We start from the raw sequence: 12,305 nt of genomic DNA on the forward strand, positions 1-12,305 counted from the left end.
TGAGTTTGAAGGAAAGCGAGTTTATCATGACCCCCTGTAAAGGACCGAAGACCACCACAGCAATTTCTGCACAATTATTTAACCAGCCACATGAAACCCAAACCACAATGACAGATTTAACAAATGTACAGACTGTCGGAAAGAGTTTTTTTTTTAACCAAACCAAGAGCCGTATTTGTAAAGCGGTGTTTCGCCTGCAGCTGCGTCGTGGGCGGACGTTGACAGCGGCGTTGTGGTGTAAAACTAAATCGTGGTCTTATTTTTCTACGTGTGTCAATGTTGGTCGTGAGCCGCGCACGCGGTTAACCCAAGGCAGCCTGCATTAAGCTAATGTGACAATCTTGTATTATACGTGCTAAATGCAATTTAATAAACGACAATAATAAAAAAAACCCAACCTAACAAGCCTCCATACAACGTGTCTGTCTTGAAGTGGCGTGCCCGCCTTGATGTTGTGTGCGTGTGGTATGCACAGCGCCCTGAATAGCAATCTTCCACACTGCCCCAGGGGTCGTCTTGTCAGTTTTCACTTTCTCTTCACTTCTCTGGTGGCCTACGGCCCCTATGTATGTATGTGGGTGCGCCACGGTGGCTAGGAGATGTTAACTCCCTCGCCTGGTATACAGGATGGTCGTGGGTTCGATCCCGACGCTGATGCTTGTGTGTTTGGAGTTTGCAAGGTCTCCGCGTGATCGCTTTGATTTTTTCCAGGGGCATCCGATTTTTTCTTTCCGCATTTAGAATCGATGTGCATTTAGAGTATTTGGCTACTATAAATGTCCACGTGATAAGCCATTTCGTTGAGCTATCATTCGTGACAGCCAGGTCGCTTCTGAAAAAGAGTCATATAGCTCAGTGGGCCCTACCTTGTTCAAACAAGAAATAGTTTACAGTTTTAGTTGAGTATGTTGAACTTATTTCACTATGGACAGACACCTCGCTGCCTCCAGTTCCACCAGTGAGAGTCACTCAAGGCACGCGACGACTCCCGACCACGCTTGCAGATCTCTAACATTTATTGTGGATTAGACAGACGCGCCGTGGGTCGGGATTAAGGGACGTCGCGGCACACATTGATGGGAGATTGAGATCACGATGAAATATATAAGGCACAGAAATTACGATCAAATCAAGCGGAATGCGCCCGACTTCCGTCACACATCAGAAGCTAAGCCGTGGTTGAGCCTGGCTAGCGCATGGATGGGTGATCACCGTGCGTAAAAACAGGTGTTATAGGCTGCTTATAGCCGACGTCAGCAAAGACCGGTGCAGCAACATAGATTATTCTACCATACTACGTTCCACGCCTTCACCAACCCGCACTGACCTGCGTAGTGAAGTATGGTCAAATAACCCCCATGACCCCTCAATCCAGCAGTGGCTTGACAAAAGGGCCATACGTGTCAAATGTAAAGCCAAGTGGTGCCGTGACAGTTTGATTCACAGTAAGAAGGTTGCGAGTATAGTAATGGTGCTGTACATTCAAATCCCTGTCTGGACTCGACTCAGCCTCTCAGCCCAGTAGGGTCAATGTGTCCGACTATGCAGGAAGATATTATCCCCCCTACCATGGGAATGTGGAATTCCCAGAGCTATATATTTTATGAGCCTTGGTGACGTCAGTCTGGCACGTGTTGTACTGTGGTATCAATAACAGCCATTGACCTTTGGAACCCCGCACTGACCCCTTGAGACCTTCATATGGGCCCTGCTTGTTGGGACGTCCATCCAATATATATTTTTTGAGTTGTATTGCTTTTTGGACTGGAGACCATGGATCCCAGTGAAAACCCACATATGTTAGTGGATAACGCAACCTCCGCACAGGTATGTCAAAAACAAACCTACCTATTCTTGTACTGCCTCCTATAGTCAGCTCATAGCCCTGCGGTTGCTCATCTCACACACGAGATGACCCCCCCCCCCCGCCTCTCTTTATCTTTGCCTGACTGGCCCAGGTTCACACCTCTTGCGCTGGTGCGCAAGCTCCAGAATGTGCCGTCGGTGGTGGCGGCAATCCAAGGGGGAAAAAAGTAGCTTAAAATGTTGACACCTTCCTCCCAAAACAATGCAAATTCGTACAATATCTCATATTCACACATTATCAGAAAATGTATTTCATCATTCGTGCACTGGGCGTCGGCGGGCGTGGAACGCAGCTTTAAGACGGGCTACCGATAATAAGTGTACACATTTTATGAAGATCTTCAATTATACAGCTGAAATCCTGAGCAATTACATGCAAGTGAAGGTGATTCGTTTACTGTAATTTTGATGGCGGCACGATGCCTTGGCCGTGTGTGCGCGTGCGGATTGTGAACTCGTGGCACCGTGCGGTACGACAGCTTTCGTGGGATCTTCATCCAGCAGTGGATTGATCACGGCCGATGATGACGAGTGCTGTGTGCCTATCCGGGGGGGGGGGGGGGGTACGTAGCGTGGGATAAAGGCTCCAGCCGTGGTGTGCACGCCACCGCGCGTGAGATGAAGCATCCACTTTCGAGCAACGGCGGCGTGAATTGTTCGAGTGGTCACGCTGTTTACTGGGCTGCATTGAGATTCCAAACCATGAGCCGCCCGCAAAGTGAATAAGCAGCGGGCGCTCTAAAAGCGCTTGGGCTAATGAGCCCAAGAAGATGGCGAAGCGGCAGAATAAATGATGATGTAATAACGTTCGCTCACAAAGGCGCTATTATGTTCGGGCTTGGGACAGATCAATTCACGTTTATTACCCCCTCTCCCTGAATCCGTCCAAACTGGCCTTCCTGGGTAAATAAACAACATAATTACAACTTAAAATAAGGGGGTGGAGTGGTGGTGCAGTGGTTAGGGCACTGGGATATGAAGCTGCTAAGCTCAGTTCGATTCACGGACAACAGCAGCAGCGAGTGATGTCTGAACTGGTCATGGGCCAAAACCTTCCTTTGTCAGTCCACTGCTGGACGAAGGCCTTATACCACGCGGTGTCGGTTATGGGGGTTGTTTGAGCAGAATTCACCTACGATGGTGAGTGTGGACGAGTGAAGGTTGTTGGCTGTGGGGGGTCAAAACCGGTTCAGATATCACTCCTGACTTATGTTAGCCGTGGTTGGGGATTGAAGTCTGGTCACAGTGCTCCAAACCAATCCTTGCCTCCTGTAACTACAATTAGAATGTATATTTGTATTATTATGAACATGATATAATGGTCGATCCAATTTGAAATAAAAATGCAAATCGTAATATAAGCCTTACATTTGTTTATATTTTTTATCGCGATGTTAATCCCACGAAAGAATCGAGATCATTTGGTCAATTCTGTTCTCCAGGGTGGTCAGGTTGCCCGGCCGCATGCGTGACGTCACGACACTTCAAACAATTCAGAGCCACCCGCAAACCCCCACAGTTGAATCATCTTTGGGTAAAAATATAAATTCGAGAGCAAGATAGTTTCACCTAAAAGCTACGCGTGATTTAAATCAATCGCACGGAATGGCTCAGCGCAAGAAAACGCGTGCCCTGCATGCCGTCGCACGCGATTTACGAAAGCTAAGACGATCAAAGTTAGGCTAAGCGCAGCGAGCGAAAGCATCGCGGAGAGAGGCTGCGCTTCTCCATGAACCTTTCCCTCTCCGCGGTGACCGCACAGGCGAGGAGGCCTCAGGCCACCGCCGCGAGTAAGTACGATCTTGAGAACCATGAGGCTGGTCACAGCCACGCGAACATCCACACCCAACGCACCTGCAAGCAACAGAGAGTTCGTTTGATACTCACGATTCAAATACAACCGCAGGGGGGCGCGGGGGGGGGCGGTGCTTTGTCAGCTTGCTATTTTGCAAAGGGGTGATTGTGCTGGCCCTAATGAAACGGAAGAATAATCGACTTCAAAAGCGTGGCCAATAGCGTAATGATCTGCGGTACACCACATTCCACTACTTGCTCGTCCAATTAGGCAAATTGGGAGTGTTTGTTTGGAAACTGCTGTATCTATCTTTGCCCAACTCAAACAGTGCCAGTGGGGGGCGCGGGGCTCTCTCAAAATTACTCGACGAATATGAAATATACACTTTATACATCAATTAATGTTAGATTGGCTGTACGTGTACAATATTCGTAATCAGTAGCAATCTTACCTGCTTGCTGGAGGCTTCAGCATTACACTTGCAACAATGAAGAGTGAATAACTTGGTTCACTGGTGATGGACATTGTATATTTGTGTTTTATCAAACTTAATTAATTTAGAACTTCAGGCTGATGCTGCACTATTCGTAAAACCACTCAGTCTCTGGGCTGCAATGTTTAGGCGTTCAAATAAAACACATATTGGCTTTCATATTTGCCTTGTTGTAGGAGCGTAGATTTGACTCAATTCAGCTCTCCAGCCCTTCTAGAACACCAAAATAATTTATATCAACCACTCACTCAGTCAGTCACGATAATCTATATGCATTCGATTGAACAATATACTGCACCCGTGTATCGTAAGGTCACAAGTACTGTACAGCACTTTGCCAACACCACTGCTGGATGAGGGCCTCCACACACCGTGCGGGTCGTGGGGGTTATTTGAATATACCTCACCATACTGGTCAGTGCCGGTTGGTGAAGGTGGGGAGCGTTGATCTGGGAGCGCAGAAGTAAAGTACAACAATGGATTTTGCTGCACTTTCCCTCTGTTGTCCGGCGTGTAAACCGTGCAGTCTATGATCGCCTACTGTGCAAAGTGGTCGGGCCCATCCGATTACTATCCAAGCTCAATTCCCCGCTTAGCTTCTGAGATCTGATGAGGTCGGGCGCTCTTGGTCATAAGCCGTGTGACAAGCAACGTTATGAAAAATGAAAAAACAACAACTAAAACTCTTTGGCAAGAGCCACCCGCTGAGTAGGTGCCGTGTAGGGTAGCGCGATTGACGAGCGAGATAATGCCCACTGGGGTCTCTTGCCATGGGATCTCGCTGAGAGCGAGCGAGCGAGTGAGCGAGCGGCGAGAGTTACCCGCCGAGTTGAGGCCGCTGGGGAGCGACTTGGGCTCGATGTTGTTGATGACCTGCAGGAGCGCGCTCCTCTGCTCGGGGCTCAGAGCGCTGCGCTGCTCCTCGGTGGACGATGCGGAGTTGTCGGCTCCGAAAGCGAACAGCTGCTGCGGGGACAGCGCCTGGACGGCAGACGGAACGCGTGGTGTTAGCCCGCAAGCGGCCGCAGCGGCGCTGTCGTCACCGTCGGCAAGGATCAATCCACTGCTGTTTGAAGACCTTCCCACGAGCCACCGTTATGTACGTACGTTGAACTTCTTTCGCGCCGTACGTAGCCAACCGTGCTAATCGGAGGTACATTGGAAGGATGACAAACTAATCGTAAGAAGCGGTTCTAAAGAAATGATTTTTCAATGTAGATTTAAAAGTGCATAGCTCTCAGTGGCTTCCTCATATCGGAAGGAAGAGCCTTCCAGACGGCCGCAGAAGCGCACGCGATGCAATTACCGTCTCTGTTCGATGGCTCGTCAAAAGCTGCTGCTGCTGCGAGGATGACCGGAGTTCGATCCCAGTCAGCAGATCCAAGGAGGGCAGGCGGCAATGCGGGGACCGCTGCCCGATACATTTTTATTTATTCTCAGAGCTAGAATTGATCCAATTTATGTGCAGAACTAAATTCAATGTGTTTGCTTTTTGTTGTTGTTGTGCAGTCGGTGGTGACAGGGAGGAGGCCACAAACCCACTCCAGTTCTACGGCAGGTGGCTGTGTGAATTGAAGCCCGGGAAATCTCTGTCGGTGCCGGCCGGTCAGCCGGCCGGCTTAGCCCTCTGACCTCCGAGCCACACGGCCACCTCCACGCTTAATGCAGCCTTACCTTGAATGCATCAAGGGAGAGAAGGGGCACAGCTGAGGGCTTGATATAGGGCATGAGGCTGCTATTTAAGTTGGACAGCTCGGCGGGTGTCAAGCCCCCTGAGAAAACAAGACAAACCAGCGTTAGTAATGCAAAGTAGGCTTTCTGTTTTTGTTATCTCACACCTCTGCGAATGTCAATAATTAATTATGTCGCTGGACAAGTCGCATTGATTTGTATGCTTGCCAATGAGCCAATTTGCACAGTCAAACAGTTCGATTCGTTGAAGCCGCCCCCAGTAATGTCTGCCACAATTCCAAAAGCAGCCTCCTGGTTCCGAAGTGGACAGGGGAGATCCCTTGCGGCATCGTTGTCATCCGTCGTCGTCGTGAGCGCAAGCATCTGAGTCGCGTTGCCATAGCGGCGATCCGAAACCGTTAAATCCCACCGCAGTGAAGAACAGATGAACCAACTCGGAGGGCTGCCGTCTGACAACGGCGATATTGAATTGTGGGCACCGGGAATGTCATCGCGGCAGTGGGTGGTGATCACAAACCGCACCGGGGAAATGCCACGGGCGATGCGGATGCACATCTGATGTATGAGTGGCGACGAAGACGACGATGATGATGACGACGATGATGACGACGATGATGACGATGATGATGAGGTGACGATCCGCGCTGCAACAGCGCAGGCGAACTTCGCACACCGGAACGCGTCACCGCGGAGAGTCACTCGCCGATAGCCACTTCCTCCCGGTGGGATGACAAAGGTTCATTCTGCATCCGTCCCGACGATCGACCTAGCCCTGGTCGATGTTTCCATATCCATACGACAGAAGAAGATTGCCCAATTTGATAACGCATTAAATGCATTTTAAATTTGTCGTCCTTTCTCCCACTTTTAGGCGCCATTATCCTCTGGGTGCAAGCCTCGTGACGGAACGGAGGACCCATTCAGGTTTCTCGCAGAGCACTTGCGAGCGTTCCTGCCAGACAACGATCAACAGAAGCGGACATCACGGAAGTAGTGCAGAGATCGCTTCGCGTTGAGCGACCTCTGGTCCGTAAAGTCAAGAGCAGCACTTTACCGCCCGCTCCGTTGCAGAGAGTAATGTTCCTATAAAACCTTAAGTAAGTTTACTGGAAAAACTGAAGACCAAACGAAATTAAAAATATATATTGACCATGGCACTCATCACTGCCGTAGTTCCGTTTACTGCTGTAATCACTCGGCCTTGCGGTTAAATGGAGAGATGGCACCGAACCAAACCAGCAAATCTGTTGAATCCTCCACATTTCACGCCGAACATGAAACACACGTAAAACAAAATTAAACACTGGATTCGATGCACTCATTTGGCCACAACATTGGGAAGTAATTCAAATCATGCGCAATGACATCTCGCTTTACACAGCATATAAGAGGTTGCATCAGTAAGCAAGCATCTAATAACGTCAGGATGTGTTCTGTACTCGTATTAATAGTTCAATACATTCGACGTTTGTTCACCATTGCACGACTGAAATTTGCATCTGTAAATTTTCAACGCCAACCTACCATCACCGAGGTCTTTATTCAAAACCAGATTTTGCATCTTTACAGAAATAAAGTTAAGCGCTAACCTGGGCCATCGCGGGCAACGTAAAACAAATCTACAAATAAAACAGGCAAAGGGGGTTTGTTTACTCTGGAGTGAAATACGGAATCCATTGACTAATGGCGCTTTCTGATCAATGCGCTCCAATGCGTCGCATCGATCCCAAAGGCTCGATAGGTCGATAGATTAAATTTATGTTTCCTCCCTACGCAATTCTTTTCTCGACGCAGTTGCAACAGGGCAGGGCACAGGAGCCCTGCGTTCCGCGGTGCCGGCAACGGGGTGGTAGCAGCAGTAATAATACTACAGGGCGCTTCAAAAAAATATTAACACTTAAATGGGAATATCATTTTCAATGGAAAAAGAACGGATAATACACTGTAACATGATAACAAATGTGTGTTAATAGCTTCAAAAAGGCAAAGAGTGTCCACTTGTTTGCCATTATTGTCAACACATTGCCTGGAATCTTCTCCAGATGGTCTTCAGAGGCACACTTATTTTATTGTAGCAAATGCTCGGAAGTGTGAACATTTGTTTGAAGCACCCTGTACTGATGATGACGCTTCGATTAATCGACAACGAAAATCGATTCGTAGGCTCACGGCGGCGGTGGCTACGCTGCTGCTGCTGCACGTGACTGCCGTAGTCCAGCACTGTGCAGGGGCAGCAGCGAGGGTTGTTGGAGCATCACCGCACGAGCGACAAAATGTTGCGAAACTCCCTTCCCGTGGTCATCGACGTCCAATACTCTGGCTTCGCCAGCAGAATGCAGTACAGGTACAGCAAAGTGTGGGCTGATGCCATATGTCCCTTCTGTTTGGGACACGGTGTTGCTCCTTCGCATGTTGGGGGGGGGTTTCCTTGGGTGCTGCTGATCCCTCTCACGTGTATAGTGAATACTCACTCACTGGCTGAAAACGCCTTAATATATAGAGAACTGCAGAGCAATTGTTTTGGTGTTGTGGTTCCCACTTGGCTATTGTGAAATGCAATTTGCAATGGACGACTATAACATAAAAAACGAATCGTTATATATTTTTTACACATCAAATCGTGTGTGGGTAAGAATACAGCAGATACTTTCCAATGTGTATACTGTATATGTTTAATGTAATGTGTTCACGTGTGCCCTGCAAGCTACTAGAGGACGCTACATTTATCAAATTGTAGAATTTGTTTTAGAGATTATTTTTATTGGATCGTGACGTTGAATTGTGGAAATGTATCAATTTGTTGGCCGTCATGTGGCAGTCGTGAATTGTCACGCGCCTGCTGTTATGGGCACACACCGGCCTCATGCAGGAGGTGAGCAGGTGTGTGGGTGGCACGCATGACCGCTCGATATGTATCAACACGATGGGATGGTCATCGACAGCTCTGGAAAGGGATAGCAGATTGAGCGCTAATGCCAGCTGCTTATGCTCTTGTGCTGTGCAATAATATAAATATAATAATAAGAATAATGATGATGATACTTTTGAGCAATTTGTCAATCCACTGCTGAACGAAAAATCACCCCATGCCGTGTCACCTAATGCCGTCCGTGTCAGTCGTGGGGAGCTTACTAAACGTCCCGGGTTCAGGATTTTGTAGAGGGTTGTGGAGTAGCAGGTGGCCCTTTGAGCAAATAGGCCACGCGGTGGGCGCGTGCGTGGCTCGCGGTTGTGTGGGCGTGGCCGTGTTAAAGTGGGCGGGGTTATGTTAAAGTAGGCGGGGGCTGACAAACCATACAAGTCCTGGTCGATCCTCATGTAAAATGTGGTGTCCTTATCTCCCCACCTGCTATGTTTCCAACCTCGTGCAGGGTGGACTCGGTCCACTGTGCTCACAAGGCCCAGCGCCTCCACCGCCTTCTCCTTGAGCGCTCTGAGCACGACCCTGTCGGAGCAAAAGGCTCCTCCAAGAGACGCCACCACCGTGCTACGGGAACAACGAGTTCACAAAGGGAGGGGGGGGCGGTCAGAGGCTTGTAATGCACACACGTCGCTTTTAGGGCTCGCAATAATAACGACAATAACAACAATCATCTCATAGACATCCGTGAAAATGAGCTTCATAGCTCATCGGATTCCACCAGTATAAATATTCCGATTCTGGCCATTTACAGCTCTCTTGTTTGATCAACTGCTGGTTCGAGGCGTCCCCATGCCACATCGTTCATGGCAGTGCATCGACCATACTTCACCTTGCCGGTTAGTGCACGTTGGGTGAAGGTGGAGAGGAATCGGTCCCGATATCGCTCGCCAACTTTGGAGTTTCTCCCCTTATCCCAAGCTAGAACAATGGCAATGGTGCAGATTTATTTGGCCCAGTGGATAATAGGAGGGTGGATGAACGGTTAAAGCTTCATATTACAGTATGCTCATGCTCATGATTGACACAATGACCCTTCGGCTTAAGCGTAGAGGGATAGCAGTGGGAATGACTGACTGGTTTATGCCCAAACTCGTGCCCGAGAGAATAAGGACCTCACCAGGCCCAGGGACTTCATCTTATCCTCTGCGTCGAAGTCTGTCGCTTTCTTTGCATTAAATAAATGGACATATACTTGCAACATTCATCCTTTCCCAGGATGCCTACGTCTTGATTGCATTTAGATTGCCCTCATATCCAAATTGGCGTCGTGACGTTTTGTAATTTGCTGTCGTTCCGTAATGCCTGTTGAGATTTTAATTTCAAATGGATAGCGCAATAGAATATAAAACAAATAAGTCGTGTATTATCGTATTATTGTTGTACCTGCTTACTCAGAAAAAGCCTCACTTAATCTCAAGTCTCTTTGTAGGGGAGTTTTGTCAAGTTTTCACATGAGGGGCGATGTTCTAATGTGCAATCCAAATCGGAGTATTTAGCAGGTATTCATGATAAAGTTTTTTTTGGGCTATATCGCATAAACATACCTGTCAACGCCTTATCAGTGCCTACCTTATCACAAACCAATTCAGGACCTGATTGGTCACCCTGTTGCCCTAATAAATCTCAACGTTCATCCTACAAAGTCCCATCACAAGAGGAAGAAACACCAACACATAGACAACATTTTTTACTCAATATCCCTGTTAAAGAATTTGGGGTGTACCGTGTGGTTTGAGAGCTATGTAAATGTGTTGTTAATCCACCACCACCCCAACACAGCCAATTAGTAAGGTTGGTCAAGTGAACAAAACGTGCGAATTCGTGACTACTTCAGCACGCCAATATGTTGGGAGCATAAACCCACGACGTTTACGATTCGAGTACGACGTTTCGCTGGTGATTACAACCAGCTTCTCATAACGCGTTTCGCCTGATGAATATGTGGACGGCATAATTATAGCCGACTCTCTGTGTTGTATTGCATTATATTTCAAAGTTTACTAGTTTTTCTCTCATTCGTTTGTACCTGATGACGAATGCTTGTGTTGCAATCGAAACGTCGTATTCTATTATTATGATGTAATTTTATTTATTTCTATGTGACATTACCAAAAGAACCAAAGAATGAAAGCCTACGTGTTAAATCAGCAGGTACATTTCCAGCATCGCGACGTTTGGTCAATGCCGGTGACATTGTACGTGGGTTTTTTTTTTTTTTTTACCCATGGGGGGCAACGTGAGAGGAGGAAATACAGTCCACATGGAAAGCCACTCGGACCCGGAATCGAACCCACAACTTCTTGCAGTGAGACACAAGTGTTGCCACTCTGCCAGCAAGCCGCCAATTTATAACTATTGTTAACGTGAATGTTTAATGTCACAACATGATGCATATATGTACAAAACACATTTATTTATGAAAAATTACCCAATTTTTATCCTAATTGCGCTATCAGCATCACGGCGTGAGATGAAGAATCCATTCAAATCTCTCGCAGAACGGTTTCCTGGAAGCAGACGCCACGGAGTTACCTCTGAGATATCTGTGTGAGTCATCAGTGACTGGGCTGAGATCATCAACTCACACAATTTGTGCCCAGCATCTCAGTGGTGCCGGCTCTGAGCTCTGACCTCTAACCCACCAGGCCATCTCATCAACGGGGCTTCAATTAAATTGCTATACTCTTTGGTTCTTTCGGTAAAGTCACGTAGGTATAAAATAAAATAAATCACGACGTTTCGGGCACAACACATGCCTCCGTCATCAGGTGGGAAAACATGGTCTGCTGCTAAAGCAGACTGTTTTAAAAAGGTTTGGAATGGGTGTCGCCCAAGGGTCATAAAAAAGTTGGCGGGGCTAGTGATGTTAATGTGAGAAATTAGCATGTAAATGTAAGATCGGAAAGCGGCCTCCTATATATAAATTTGTATATATATGAAAAAAAAAACTCACCTGAAGACCGCTTTAGGAATCTCCTGGATTTGTGCCTCTGAGAAGCCACACACGAGGTTGCCTTTGCCAGCGAGCTCATCCTCCTTCAAGTTCGCCGGAGGGTACTGCTTCAGGAACTCTTCGACCAATGCCTGCAACGTACAACACAAACGTGTCTGGTCTGTGGGCGTGCATTTCCAGCACTTGGGGATTGCGTTACCGATACACGCTGTGCTCAAGACGGCGGAACAACCGTGTTGTCACTCCTGCAGGCGTTCATTAGAAGCGAAATTATATTTTAAAAGGCTTTTGACCTGGGGGAGGTAATTCCAGAGTAAGTGTGATATGATGACGATGATGGTGATCATTTGTGCCATACTGAATTGGCCATGAGCACAAGTTACAAAACCGAAACGGATTGATCATAAACACTGCCCTATAAAATGACCCTACGTGGATGTCCACGTCCCATAGTGGGTGTCCATGTCCCACACAGGCCAGCCATGTGCTATGAAAAAGGGTCAACGACTGAAACGGCGCATATGATATACAGTATATTATTTATATGGTTATGATGAAGACAAGCATGAGTGAATATCGTTTG

At 47.6% G+C, this 12,305-nt stretch overlaps 1 protein-coding gene across 1 annotated transcript in view; it reads right to left on the reverse strand.

Annotated features, from left to right (window-relative positions):
• Positions 1-993: 993 nt before the first annotated feature.
• The window catches only part of LOC133347875 (otoancorin-like), a 55,954-nt gene continuing 44,642 nt past the window's right edge, over positions 994-12,305 (reverse strand). Inside the window, 6 exon segments of the mRNA XM_061560593.1 lie at positions 994-3,720; positions 4,976-5,135; positions 5,829-5,926; positions 9,193-9,232; positions 9,234-9,333; positions 11,723-11,853. Coding sequence (XP_061416577.1) covers positions 3,443-3,720; positions 4,976-5,135; positions 5,829-5,926; positions 9,193-9,232; positions 9,234-9,333; positions 11,723-11,853 — 807 coding nt within the window. The 3' untranslated portion in view covers positions 994-3,442.

This window comes from Lethenteron reissneri, chromosome 26 (assembly GCF_015708825.2).
Source record: "Lethenteron reissneri isolate LAM-NWPU_2019-01 chromosome 26, ASM1570882v1, whole genome shotgun sequence".
NCBI classification, from domain to species: Eukaryota; Metazoa; Chordata; class Hyperoartia; order Petromyzontiformes; family Petromyzontidae; genus Lethenteron; species Lethenteron reissneri.